The 15,413-nt window shown below is 34.3% G+C and overlaps 2 protein-coding genes across 2 annotated transcripts in view; one reads left to right on the forward strand and one right to left on the reverse strand.

Moving 5' to 3' along the window:
- LOC110452642 (mitogen-activated protein kinase 14-like) overlaps positions 1 to 4,528 on the forward strand; it is a 33,330-nt gene extending 28,802 nt beyond the window's left edge. Inside the window, exons 10-12 of the mRNA XM_021501280.1 lie at positions 448 to 526; positions 1,239 to 1,415; positions 1,842 to 4,528. Of these exons, the coding sequence (XP_021356955.1) occupies positions 448 to 526; positions 1,239 to 1,415; positions 1,842 to 1,891 (306 nt within the window). The 3' untranslated portion in view covers positions 1,892 to 4,528. The remainder of the gene's footprint in view (positions 1 to 447; positions 527 to 1,238; positions 1,416 to 1,841) is intronic.
- Positions 4,529 to 11,497: 6,969 nt separating this feature from the next.
- On the reverse strand, positions 11,498 to 15,376 carry LOC110452643 (ADP-ribosylation factor-like protein 6). Its single transcript, XM_021501281.1, has one exon. It carries the CDS (start codon positions 15,125 to 15,127, stop codon positions 14,558 to 14,560), a length of 570 nt encoding a protein of 189 aa, XP_021356956.1. The 5' UTR covers positions 15,128 to 15,376; the 3' UTR covers positions 11,498 to 14,557.
- Positions 15,377 to 15,413: the final 37 nt, after the last annotated feature.

A 15,413-nucleotide genomic window follows, 5' to 3' on the forward strand; every position in this document is an offset into this window, starting at 1 on the left:
CTTTATTATGGTTTATAATGGCAAATGAAACTTTGAATATTACATGTTAATAACTTGATTGGAATTATAACCTTGAGTTGACAGTTTGATACTTTGAAAATTTTGAGCCAGCCCGACCCCCAAGGGCTGTAGGGTGGGGCCCAAAGGAGTCAGTGTGCAAAAATTTCTTCATTTTCCTTGCTTAGAATCAGAGGTGCTAGTTTCAAATACTTTTTAGTCTTAAATCTGTATGCTTGATATTGAATAAGGTGGTTTTATTGTTTTTTGTCACTTTGAATAATATTTCTGTTCAAGTTAAAAACAAAATCAATTCTCTGTATAAATATATCAGGTGACCGTTAAGGCCCATGGGCCTTTTGTTCTCTCATATCTCACATAAACGGTATTGGTTTTCGGATGATTGTTGCAACAAATCCAAAAATATCTTTATGCTCTATTTTTTTGCAGGCCAGGAACTACATTTCGTCAATGCCAAAGTGGAAGAAAAAGCCGTTAGAGGAAGTATTTTTACGTGCTAACAAAAGAGGTTAGTATTTTATTCAAAAATTCTTCCCTCTTTTTCTAAAATATACTAAAGGGCATGTTCCTTAAGCGTTATATTGACATCTTTTAAAGCTAGCAGTATATTTCCATGTAAGTCTTTAACAATGTTTGTGTTTTCTAGCTCTGACTCTGCTGGATCATAACAATGTTTGTGTTTTCTAGCCTTCAATCTGCTGGATCATAATAATGTTTGTGTTTTCTAGCCCTCAGTCTCCTGGATCATAACAATGTTTGTGTTTTCTAGCCTTGAATCTACTGGATTATAGCAATGTTTGTGTTTTCTAGCCCTCAGTCTCCTGGATCATAACAATGTTTGTGTTTTCTAGCCTTCAATCTGCTGGATCATAATAATGTTTGTGTTTTCTAGCCTTCAATCTGCTGGATCATAACAATGTTTGTGTTTTCTAGCCTTCAATCTGCTTGATCATAACAATGTTTGTGTTTTCTAGCCCTCAGTCTCCTGGATCATAACAATGTTTGTGTTTTCTAGCCTTCAATCTGCTGGATCATAATAATGTTTGTGTTTTCTAGCCTTCAATCTGCTGGATCATAACAATGTTTGTGTTTTCTAGCCTTCAATCTGCTCGATCATAATAATGTTTGTGTTTTCTAGCCCTGAATCTGCTGGATTATAGCAATGTTTGTGTTTTCTAGCCCTCAGTCTCCTGGATCATAACAATGTTTGTGTTTTCTAGCCCTGAATCTGCTGGATCATATGCTGAACCTGGATTCTGACTGTAGAATTACTGCAGAACAAGCTCTAGCCGACCCCTACCTCGCCCAGTATGCTGACCCCTCCGATGAACCTGTTGCAAAAGTACCTTACGACGACTCATTTGAAAGTTTGGACCATGATATACCGGAATGGAGGGGTAAGTAAATTTGATTGCTCAAATCAACTTCAATTAGTGAATAAGTTACATTTCCTTAAAAGAAAATGAATTTTGCACTAAATATTTTTAAATTTTTCAAAGACAAACTGATAATATTGTTACAAAAAACAAACATATGTAAATATAGAAAAATAATGTTCTAGAAAATTTACCTAGTAGGAGTATTATTTTAGATCTGACTAAATGTGAATGTTCGGGAGAGGTGGGGGGAGGCACTTATAATTGATGACATTGGTGCTTGAGTCTAAAATAGTTTTCTTTGGGTTTAGAGGACCACAGGATAAAAAAAATATTGGGGGTGTTTAATAGTATTTTGTTTTGATTTATTTGAGTTTGTTATAAAATGTTGATATAAATATTTGGTTGTATGAATTACATAATATCTCATGTCACTCCTATTTTCAGAACTTGTGTACGACGAAGTGACAAATTTCCTTCCTCATGAACACATGTAATAAGTGACATACATATATAGACACCTGACAACATGTGTATCCATGGCAATAGCACACAAAACTTGTACTGGATATATGCAATAAGGCTGACACCCTGAAACTTGTTCACAACACAGTGGTTGTACTTCAGGATTGTCCGCCAGATCAAAGGATGAAGATGCTGGTTTACAGGAAAGGTCATGGACTGTCAAACAAAAATGAAAATTCATACCTCATCAATTATTGCATTATTTCTTTGAACAAATATGTTAGAAAGCAAAATAATTATACTAGTAACTGCTAGTCAGGTAGAACAATATCAATGTCAAAATTGTTCTGTGAATCAGTTTTTGCATCTACATGTCACACTTAAAAAGCAAATTATGTTTCTTGTCAACAGAAAATATTTTCATTTGTTTACATTGTGAAATATTCAAAATTTCTAGATTGAAGTTTTTGAACCCATATTCTGTGTTGACCACCTAAATAGATTATACTGCATGTGACAAAGCTGGTTATGACCAAAGCCTTGAGTCAATGAAGTGACCATGTCCTTGTTCCGTGAGACAAAGTTAGTCATCTTCAGGGTTTATAATTATCATATAAAACTTGTCATTTTCATTTTATTGAAGTGCTGTATAAGTGTAAATTATTGAAATGTAGAAATGCTTGTGTGTGTTGAATAAATTACCACAAACACATCCACACACGAATGTGTATATATATCTTATACAGATTTTAGATACTAAATATATATAGACTTTGAAATCATTGCCAACACGACAAATTTCCATACTGCGATAGTTTAAAGCATCAACGTGAACATCTTCACAAGCGAGAATTTTCAGTTTTACAGCCTTCTTTGACATTTCATTGTTGACATCACTTTTGACATATCATTTCTGTCTTGTCTTATTCATCACTACAACTTGTATGCATAAACCTGATGACTTTTGTACATATTGTTAGGTACCATATCTACGTGAGGTACCATATCTACGTGAGGTACCATATCTACGATTTGTTATTAGATCAAATACATCTATAGAATTCTTCTTTAAAGTTGATTTTTTTTAAACATTTTATTATTGTTTACATCAGTGAAACGTTTTATTATTGTTTACATCAGTGAAACATTTTATTATTGTTTACATCAGTGAAACGTTTTGTTATTGTTTACATCAGTGAAACATTTTATTTGAGTGAAGTTGAATACCTTTTGTCTGGTGATTTTTCAAACTTTGCTTCATTCTCTTTACAAAATTTGTGGTGAAACTGAGACCTAAAGAAGATATTTGCTATATTTTAAATCATGAAAATTGTTGAGTCAAGAACATTTTTTTTCAGTGGAGATGAGAGTCACAAATGAAGTAATTCCCTGTTAACGATTTAATACCTAACAATGTGGGTTGTTCTTCTGAATTGTAAAGTGTACAGATATAATATATGATATAGATAGTTTTTTTGAGAATTGAAAACTGAGTCTTTTTGTTTTGTGCATGTTTAAGACTTCATTTTGACTGATTCAGAATTTTACTACAAAAATCTTGTTTATGGGGTATAAACACAGAGTAAGGGTTCTTTCCCTTCCTATATTTTGTCCTATAAGTCTTAAACATTTGTTTATGGGGTATAAACACAGTAAGGGTGCTTCCCCTTCCTATATTTTGTCCTATAAGTCTTAAACATTTGTTTATGTCAATGCTTTTGAAAATAGCTGAATCTGCAAATAATTTGCGATTTGATTGTTGTAATAAATTCTTTATTCTATTTCTTGTTGAAGTTTTGTAAATTTATAATATAAAAAGATTGTTGTTTTTTTTAAAAATGTACTTTATACCTCTAAAGTTCCTGTTGTAGTTTTCTTCAATATTACTGGTATGTTTCAACTATCAGGTTTACCAGTCACCTATAAGTTCTGATGTCAGACATATTTATTTGCAATTAAATGTTTTTTGTTTACTGTTAAAAAGTCATTCAAAATCATGTCGCAAACATCAGTTTGTATATATTTATTTTGTAGAAATCATGTCGAACTCCTGTGTTTACAGGTTTGGTAGAATGTGTTGAAGATTTCAGGTGTTTGTTGAAACAACCTATGTATGTAGTTATTAGTGATTATGTCATATGGAAAAATATTCAAACAGAATAATGAAAATAAATCAGATCAATGAAAAAATTCATTTAACTTGATGTGATTTTCTATACAATATCTTAACTGTTTTCCCATTTCCCTTAGTAAACCAAGACTATACATGTATAGTTTTGACCCTTTGAACAAGATCGTCAGATACCTCTCGAGCTCTCTGTGTACTGCATCATTTTCACTTTTGAGAAGGTTGTCAAATATTCTAGCAATCATTGAATACCTATATACATGTTTTCAGCCTTCTTTGGGCACTTCTATGGAGACTTACACAAACGAACAGTCAATTTTTATCGAGAGCATTTCACATTTCTAATGTGAAGTAATGACATATTACGGCATCAAATGCAGAATATTAATTATCAGTTTTGATTGTCAACATTAAAACTGATATATAAATGTCTATAAGATGTATAAGGTTTATTTTGTGTACTTCAAGTATTATTGGTCTCCTGTGTATTGAATGAAAACAAGTGACTTGAAATATATGAAAATAAATAAATTGATCAGATTGTACCTTTATTCTTACATATTTATTTATGCTGTATGTTATCAAAAACTACATGGTACTGTGAACACAGTGTAAGTACGAGTGTAATAAATCTAATCATCGTAACTATAACAAAGTTTCTACTAGGGGACGACCCTGGTCGTGTACATTACTACTCCTGTATTCTACCAATCACACCACTGAGGAATTTTGCTGTGTGGGTCAGTTATAATTGACTAGATGGTTCACCACTGTGACAAACAGGTAGCTCTACTAACCAAGTCAGAAACAAGTGACTAGATGGTTCACCACTGTGACATACAGGTAGCTCTTATAACCAAGTCATGAACAAGTGACTAGATGGTTCACCACTGGGACAAACAGGTAGCTCTACTAACCAAGTCAGAAACAAGTGACTAGATGGTTCACCACTGTGACAAACAGGTAGCTCTAATAACCAAGTCATGAACATGTGACTAAATGGCTCACCACTGTGACATACAGGTCCCTCTTCTAACCAAGTCATGAACAAGTGACTAGATGGTTCACCACTGGGACAAACAGGTAGCTCTACTAACCAAGTCAGAAACAAGTGACTAGATGGTTCACCACTGTGACAAACAGGTAGCTCTCCTAACCAAGTCAGGAACAAGTGACTAGATGGTTCACCACTGTGACATACAGGTAGCTCTACTAACCAAGTCGCAAACAAGTGACTAGATGGTTCACCACTGTGACAAACCGGTAGCTCTACTAACCAAGTCATGAACAAGTGACTAGATGTTTCATCACTACATGTATGATATAACTTGATGGTTCACCATTGTGACATTAGCTGGTTCCCCTTTGTGGCATTAGATGGTTCACCATTGTGACACTACATGGTTCACCATTGTGACACTAAGTCATGAACATGTGACTAGATGGTTCACCACTGTGACAAACAGGTAGCTCTCCTAACCAAGTCAGGAACAAGTGACTAGATGGTTCACCACTGTGACATACAGGTAGCTCTTCTAACCAAGTCATGAACAAGTGACTAGATGGTTCACCACTGTAACAAACAGGTAGCTCTACTAACCAAGTCATGAACAAGTGACTAGATGTTTCATCACTACATGTATGATATAACTTGATGGTTCACCATTGTGACATTAGATGGTTCACCTTTGTGGCATTAGATGGTTCACCATTGTGACATTAGATGGTTCACCATTGTGACATTAGATGGTTCACCATTGTGACACTACATGGTTTACCATTGTGACACTAAATGGTTCACCATTGTGACATTAGATGGTTTACCATTGTGGCATTAGATTGTTCACCATTGTGACATTACATGGTTTACCATTGTGACATTAGAAGGTTCACCATCGTGGCATTAGATGGTTCACCATTGTGACATTAGATGGTTCACCATTGTGACACTACATGGTTCACCATTGTGACATTATATGGTTCTCCATTGTGACATTAGATAGTTCACCATTGTGACACTAAATGGTTCACCATTGTGACATTAGATGGTTTACCATTGTGGCATTAGATGGTTCACCATTGTGACATTAGATGGTTTACCATTGTGACACTACATGGTTCACCATTATGACATTAGATGGTTCACCATTGTGACATTAGATGGTTCACCATTGTGACATTAGATGGTTCACCATTGTGGCATTAGATGGTTCACCATTGTGACATTAGATGGTTCACCATTGTGACACTACATGGTTTACCATTGTGACACTAAATGGTTCACCATTGTGACATTAGATGGTTTACCATTGTGGCATTAGATTGTTCACCATTGTGACATTAGATGGTTTACCATTGTGACACTACATGGTTCACCATTATGACATTAGATGGTTCACCATTGTGACATTAGATGGTTCACCATTGTGACATTAGATGGTTCACCATTGTGGCATTAGATGGTTCACCATTGTGACATTAGATGGTTCACCATTGTGACACTACATGGTTTACCATTGTGACACTAAATGGTTCACCATTGTGACATTAGAAGGTTCACCATCGTGGCATTAGATGGTTCACCATTGTGACATTAGATGGTTCACCATTGTGACACTACATGATTCACCATTGTGACATTATATGTTTTACTATTGTGACACTAGAAGGTTCACCATCGTGGCATTAGATGGTTCACCATTGTGACACTACATGGTTCACCATTGTGACATTAGATGGTTCACCATTGTGACACTACATGGTTCACCATTGTTACACTACATGATTCACCATTGTGACATTGTATGTTTTACTATTGTGACACTAGAAGGTTCACCATCGTGGCATTAGATGGTTCTCCATTGTGACATTAGATGGTTCGCCATTGTGACACTAGATGGTTCACCATTGTGACACTACATGGTTCACCATTGTGACACTACATGGTTCACCATTATGACATTAGATGGTTTACCATTGTGACATTAGATGGTTCACCATTATGACATTAGATGGTTCACCATTGTGACACTACATGGTTCACCATTGTGACACTACATGGTTCACCAGTGTGACACTACATGGTTTACCATTGTGGCATTAGATGGTTTACCATTGTGACATTAGATGGTTCACCATTATGACATTAGATGGTTCACCAGTGTGACACTACATGGTTTACCATTGTGACATTATATGGTTCTCCATTGTGGCATTAGATGGTTCACCATTGTGACACTACATGGTTCACCATTGTGACACTAGATGGTTCACCATTGTGACACTACATGGTTCACCATTGTGACACTAGATGGTTCACCATTGTGACATTATATGGTTCTCCATTGTGGCATTAGATGGTTCACCATTGTGACACTACATGGTTCACCATTGTGACATTAGATGGTTCACCATTGTGACATTACATGGTTCACCATTGTGACACTACATGGTTCACCATTGTGACATTAGATGGTTCACCATTGTGACATTATATGGTTCACCATTGTGACACTACATGGTTCACCATTGTGACATTAGATGGTTCACCATTGTGACATTATATGGTTCTCCATTGTGGCATTAGATGGTTCACCATTGTGACACTACATGGTTCACCATTGTGACATTAGATGGTTCACCATTGTGACACTACATGGTTCACCATTGTGACATTAGATGGTTCACCATTGTGACATTAGATGGTTCACCATTGTGACACTACATGGTTCACCATTGTGACATTAGATGGTTCACCATTGTGACATTATATGGTTCACCATTGTGACACTACATGGTTCACCATTGTGACATTAGATGGTTCACCATTGTGACATTATATGGTTCTCCATTGTGGCATTAGATGGTTCACCATTGTGACACTACATGGTTCACCATTGTGACATTAGATGGTTCACCATTGTGACATTACATGGTTTACCATTGTGACGTTAGATGGTTTACCATTGTGACACTACATGGTTCACCATTGTGACATTAGATGGTTTACTCTCGTAACACTACATGGTTCACCATTGTGATTTACCTGTAACTTGATCAGTAACAAGTGACTACCTCTGGGATATTTGCATATTCATCAAACTTAATCTGCTTCATGAATTTAAAAAGAAAAGAACACAAAAAATACAAGCCTCTTCAAATCTAAGAATGTCAAGTTTTGAGGTTCTGAAATTAATATATACAGTCTGTTTTTACAGTCATGGTAGGGTACATAGATTTGGATTTGCCAAAAAGTTCCTGGTAAAAATAGCCACCCATTATGGAAGTGAGGCAATGCATTTCTGATGATAAATACATACATGTATAAAAAAAAATGTCATCCTGTTTCAGATACTTTCTAAACAAATAGAATTAATTGGATTATAGTGGGTGGATGAACTACACTGAACAACTTTAGAAAAAAATGTTTTTGAGCATTTTTCTTTGTACAGACTGGAGCAGTGTAATCTATATGTATGGTCAGAAAGACCTTGAGTAAAAGTACCTTAGCATTGTGTCAGTCTCCTCCCAGAGTTGTCCTTTCCTATACACACACTAACACACACCTCTGTCAAAGACTAAATGCCAAGAATCTTGGAAAAGTCTTGAAATCGAATTTTGCTAAAGCTACTGGGTCTTTCAGAAATGTTTTACATATTCAATTGATTAACAACATCATTTCTCCCAAAGATGTCATTGTAAGACAATTTTCAACACAAAACAGTTAGTATTATATTTGTCTCACCAGTGTGTAATACAGCTTGATATCTACATATGCCATATAAACAAAACCATGTTACCTGTGACGTAGTTTGCACCTGTTGGATTCACGATAAGCATAAGAGATTATATTATATAAATGCAAATGAATAAGAACCAGATTTGGTTTCAAAGGACAAACAGCTGGTGGAACTACTGGAAGATTAATATAACAGACAAAGTGACATTTTGGTAAACTTACCTTTTGATGAAATAGGCGATCCTGTCCAATGTAGCCATATGGTATGGTTTGATGGCACATGACAAACTGTCACATGATCACAGGCTAATTATAATACATACTACTTTTTAGCCAGTGACAGTAAGAAATGACAACTCTGGTTAGAGATTAGCAGTATATATTACCTCAACCTGGGCATTACTGATATAGGTACAGTGTGTGCATTATCAGAATACCATTATCAGATTACATGCACTGCTACCAGACCATCATTATCAGATCACTATTATCATATCACTATTATCAGATTACATGTACCACTACCAGACCATCATTATCAGATCACTATTATCATATCACTATTATCAGATTCATTATCAGAATACCATTATCAGATTACATGTACCGCTACCAGATCACTATTATCATATCACTATTATCAGATTCATTATCAGAATACCATTATCAGATTACATGTACCGCTACCAGACCATCATTATCAGATGACATGTACCGCTACCAGACCATCATTATCAGATTACATGTACCGCTACCAGACCATCATTATCAGATCACTATCATCAGAATACCATTATCAGATTATATGTACCGCTACCAGACCATCACTATCAGAATACCATTATCAGATTACATGTACCGCTACCAGACCATCATTATTAGATCACTATCATCAGAATACCATTATCAAATTATATGTACCGCTACCAGACCATCATTATCAGATTACATGTACCGCTACCAGACCATCATATCCCTATTATTAGAATACCACTATCAGATTACCATTTTCAAAATACCACTATCAGATTACCATTATCAGAATACCACTACCAGATCACCATTATCATAATACCACTACCAGATCACCATTATCAGAATACCACTACCAGATCACCATTATCATAATACCACTACCAGATCACCATTATCATAATACCACTACCAGATCACCATTATCAGAATACCACTACCAGATCACCATTATCATAATACCACTACCAGATCACCGTTATCATAATACCACTACCAGATCACCATTATCAGAATACCACTACCAGATTACCATTATCAGAATACCACTATAAGATCACCATTATCTTATCACTATTCTCAAAATACCACTATCAGATCACCATTCTCAGATTACTTTTCTCAAAATACCACTACCAGATCACCATTATCAGATTACCATTATCATAATACAACTATCAGAATACATTTATCATAATACAACTATCATAATACCACTACCAGATCACCATTATCATAATACCATTTATTAGATTACTATTATCAGAATACCACTACCAGGTCACCATTTTCAGAATACCACTACCAGATCACCATTATCATAATACCACTACCAGATCACCATTATCATAATACCACTACCAGATCACCATTATCATAATACCACTATCAGAATACCATTATCATAATACAACTATCATAATACCACTACCAGATCACCATTATCATAATACCACTACCAGATCACCATTATAATACCACTACCAGATCACCATTATCATAATACCACTACCAGATCACCATTATCATAATACCACTATCAGATTACTATTATCAGAATACCACTACCAGGTCACCATTTTCAGAATACCACTACCAGATCACCATTATCATAAAAAATGACGTCACGAACAATAGTGTGACTCCGAAAGGTCACTAAAATTCCCCCATCCAGTCTGCGTGTGTAAGTGATCTAGACCCGTGGATCGGATAGAATTTTCCAGCACCGCCGGAAATGCGGATATCTCGGTCTAGTATGAAAGAGTATATCGTACATGTAGTACAGGATCAATCTTTTGTTATATCAAATAACAGAGAAAAAGACAAGAAATAATTTGCAATATTTATTTTGTTGCATGCACAACTTTGTCTTCTATATTATAGTATTAAATAGATTGTATTACATTTGCTGACCATAAATAATTAATATATATGTGTAACTCATTTTCATCATAATTTTTTTTGTAGTTCATGTACAATAAAAAGTTTCAATATTAATTAAAAAACATTGAACATTTCGACAACAATATTCATGACATTTACATCATGACTAGCCATCAGATCCGAGGTTGGGCTGGAGGGTAAAAATCCACTTTCTCTAAGTTAAAGTCAATTGATTTTCAGATTATGGTAATTATAAGTCTAAAACTCCACACATTTGTCCAGGGTAAGTACCTGTTTTTTTCACTCATATATGTGAAAGTTATGTTAATTTGAATGAATTTTCAGATAATCTTATACCTAAATGCCCAGGTCAAGTGCTTTGAAAATTATGTATTAACACGTTTGAATATGATGCTATGTTTTTATTTCTAAATTTACATAATTACTTCAATACAAAACCACGCTGGCCATGGCAATGTCACATTCTACCTGTTTGTGTAGGTTAATTGTAAGCCTAGCGTGTATGTGTATGTACTACTAGTCTGTCATGTGGAAGCTTTAACTCTTTCAACACTGTAGAGCATAATGGACTCATCCATATCAATGCATGGTAGAGTCTACTAAAGTTACATAGGGGTGAAAGGGTAAATATAGACAACCAAAATACATAATTATAAATATAAAACCCCCACAAAAAAATATTTTTTAATCAGTGTTTGTGACAATGATGAATTTATCCTCATTAACTTAGAATGATATTTTCGTTTTAATACCATATATATTTTACAGATTTTGACTTTGAACCAATTGGTCTTAAACACATCTTTTGCATCTTTGATTTTTTTAAATGGTTTTGTCCACATATTTCAAGAATGATAGCACAATCATCACTGAAATCCACTTGACATGAGCTAGTGGAATTTTACAGCCCGACCCAGGTACAATGTACATGTATTAGTAGCTCAAACACCCGTAAATATTACAGATAAAGTTGTGCAGAAAGAATTTCAAATGTAATAATTATTTAATAAGAAAATAAACAGTTGATATGAAATTGTACTGCAAAAGTATGAGATTCAATCAAAATAACAGGTGATTACTATGATAACCTGTCATGATCATACAGTCTGCAGGACACAGTATTCATAAGACATCAGACAATCTATTGTATGTATTCATAAGACATTAGACAATCTATTGTATGTATTCATAAGACATCAGACAATCTATTGTATGTATTCATAAGACATCAGGCAATCTATTGTATGTATTCATAAGACATAAGGCAATCTATTGTATGTATTCATAAGACATCAGACAATCTATTGTATGTATTCATAAGACATCAGACAATCTATTTTATGCATTCATAAGACATCAGGCAATCTATTTTATATGATTGGATGCCATGGAGGACCAGGGCAGGTGGCATAAGTTTTTATTTTCAAGAAGTTATTTTTTTTAAAATTTGAAATAGATTATACTTCTACCTTGCTTTCATGTAAATATTCAGTTACACATTTATTTCTATTGATATGCATATAGTGAACATATTTGTCAATGTAAAGCCTTATTTTATATCCCATACCTGCAGATATCTGAATTCTACACCAAATGTATGTAACTTTTATTCATCCTATGAATGCTTATATATATCAAATTGTTAAAGTTTTCTTGCATAATAGACAAGTATGTAATTTAAAGATTTTCTCATCCAACATTTTCTGATTTAAAGATCCCTACCTTGATACAAATAAAACAAAAGGGGGAAAATAAATAACGTAATAAAACAAAACGTTTAAATCAAGAAAAGTTACAATCTTTGTGAAATAACATCCAGATCTATTAAATAAACATCCTGAAGTAACTACAGATGAGTACAGAATGATGATCTCAAGTTTAACATTTTTATCATATTATGAAACATTGTTTTAAGAGGGAATACATGAATCACACATTTTTCAGATAGCTTTGATATTATTTTACAATTAAAAATTGATTAAATGATATCGGTACATTTCTAGGAATGGACGGACGCTCATGGTCACAACAAAATCATTTACACCAACACCAATAAAATACAGCATTTAGTGACTTTGACCCCTGACTACAAAAGTACCTAGGTAATTATGACATGTAAAATCAAACGCTTCTGCCACTTTCCTTTTCTTCATCAAGTCATTTATGATGGCAACGCCAAAATATTACAAAGCCATTAAGACAATAATTAAGTAATAACAATATTTTTTGTATTAAAACAAACAAACAAGTCTCAAATATTACCAGTAACACCAAGTATCTTACCCTAGGTAACTTATTGTTTCTTCATTAAGTTGTCATTTGATGCTATATTTTTCAGTCAAGAAATAATTCATATTATAACAAGTTTTTACAAAAATATGTGCCATAATTATTTTTGATGTCTGTACGCATGATACAGTCACTGCATATGTAATTTGAGCACGAGACTCATGAAAATTGCAACACAGAAATTACTCATGGTGCGGCACACAGGAATTTCAATCGGTCCCACACAAAGAAAAAAAAGTTGATTTTATCAGTAGTTTTCATATAATTTATACAGGCTATTCCTGAACATCTCGAAATTTTGATGAATTTCATTACAAAAGATACGATGGGTCCTCAAAAAGTTGATGAGTCAAATAGCTGAGTCCCAAAAACCACTGGATCCAGAAACAATAGCTGTGTGCATGTATTCACAGGCCATAAATCACAGTGCATACACACAATTACAGCTACAAACAATAGCTCTTCAAATCATTCTGTTTAACTTTTATCATTCAAATTTTGTCTACACATGTCACATAGTTCATTCCATTATAATCTATTCAAGTGTAAAGTTTACTTATTAGAGAACAATATATATCCAATCTTTGTAAGTTATAATATAAGCATACTATGGGCTTTATATATATTGAGAACAACAAACATCATCTATTTAAAAACTTGCCAAATAAATGTTGAGCAGACCTAAGTTGCAATTGTTTAAAGTTCACTTGTTTTTAGTCTTAATGCAAAAAAAACAACAAGCATATTTTCAAAAATACAGTAATTAAAAGTTGTATGTATAAGCATTCACAACATAGATCATCTTAGGAGAACAAATACAAAGATATTTGTAAATTTTAAGCTATTGTTTGAGATCTCATTTTGAAATTTGTGTTAACAACTTAATAGTCTAATAAGGCCTTGAACAACATAACTAATTTCTGGTAACATGTACAGTTTTGCTTACCAGCTATGTTGTCCACTGCCTTACATTACATAAAAACGTTTGGCAGATTTTTTTTACTACAAACAAAATCAAAGGCGTCTCATTAAAGTATGAAAACTTAAATTTTTCTTAGTTCTTGGCTTTAGATGGTATTTTTTCGTGCATAATTTTGTAATGCTTCTGTGTGGTAGTTCTTTGAATATGAATACTAATATTATTCATCACCATCGTATAATGTTCAACTGTACTGACATTTCTTTCAGCATAGTTTCCTCATATAATGTATTTTCATATGTAGTTGTTGAACGTCGATAGGAAGCTTGAGCGTGTGGAGACGTCTAAATATCCTCTTAATTCTGACTCGATACGTTGCTAGCAGCCAGCAACAGACTCATAAGTGAAGAGAGAAGCCTGGAAACTTTCCCAACTACTATACTGTTCTTTCTTTCAACAGATCCATCTCATTTATCATTCAACATACTTTTCAGTGTATCTGTTAGCCACTCAAATCCTTCATGCAACCCTTCTCCAGTCTTTGCGTTACTGGAACATATATGCCAAGGTTTGTCGCGTATGCTTTTTTCCAATTCCATAACCATTGAACATCGGACACTTGTCATGGATTCCCGCAAGTCCATCTTGTTTGCAAAGAATAGAATTGGTATTCTTCTTTTCATAATATCTTCATGCTTTAGAGCTTGATCTAATTCATCTTTTGCTACAGCCATCCTCAGTTTGTCAGAACTGTCGAGTACAAAAATGATTCCATCACAGTTCTTGAAGTAGTGCTCCCATAGGTTTCTGTATCGTCCCTGTCCTGACATATCGAAAGCTGTAAATTGTAGGGAATTGTTCTTGAACCTGTCTACAGTGAAACCAACAGTTGGAGCCACATCCCTGGATCGTTTGTCCTCTGGCTTCAGTTGATCTATTATAGTAGTTTTACCGCTGTTGTCCAACCCTATAACCAATAAATTTGCCTCCTTCTTCTTAAATCCCATAATTTCTGCCAATCTTGACAGAAATCCCATGTTGACATCCAACACAGGTATCCAAATTCAGTTAAAATAACACAGGTACAGTGCCCTCAGATTTCTTATTATCTTCTTCCTATGAGAGACTTATTCAGTAATTCAGATATACACATAATAAGATACGTTCACTAGTCGTTGCAGAGTGTTAAGATGTGTCGAATTCGCTAACAAAAACGGATTTTTTACTAGAAAGGTTTTCACTTCACCTGTGCCAGCATGCCGTCGTCGAGGACTCCATAAAATATTTCCCATAAGCCCCTTATCAATAAAAACCGTAGCGTCT

This window comes from Mizuhopecten yessoensis, unplaced genomic scaffold, assembly GCF_002113885.1.
Source record: "Mizuhopecten yessoensis strain PY_sf001 unplaced genomic scaffold, ASM211388v2 scaffold6779, whole genome shotgun sequence".
Classification (NCBI taxonomy): domain Eukaryota; kingdom Metazoa; phylum Mollusca; class Bivalvia; order Pectinida; family Pectinidae; genus Mizuhopecten; species Mizuhopecten yessoensis.

Excerpts from the sequence above, each read along its gene's own strand:
- LOC110452643 (XM_021501281.1), bottom strand. The coding sequence starts at position 15,127 with ATGGGATTTCTGTCAAGATTGGCAGAAATTATGGGATTTAAGAAGAAG.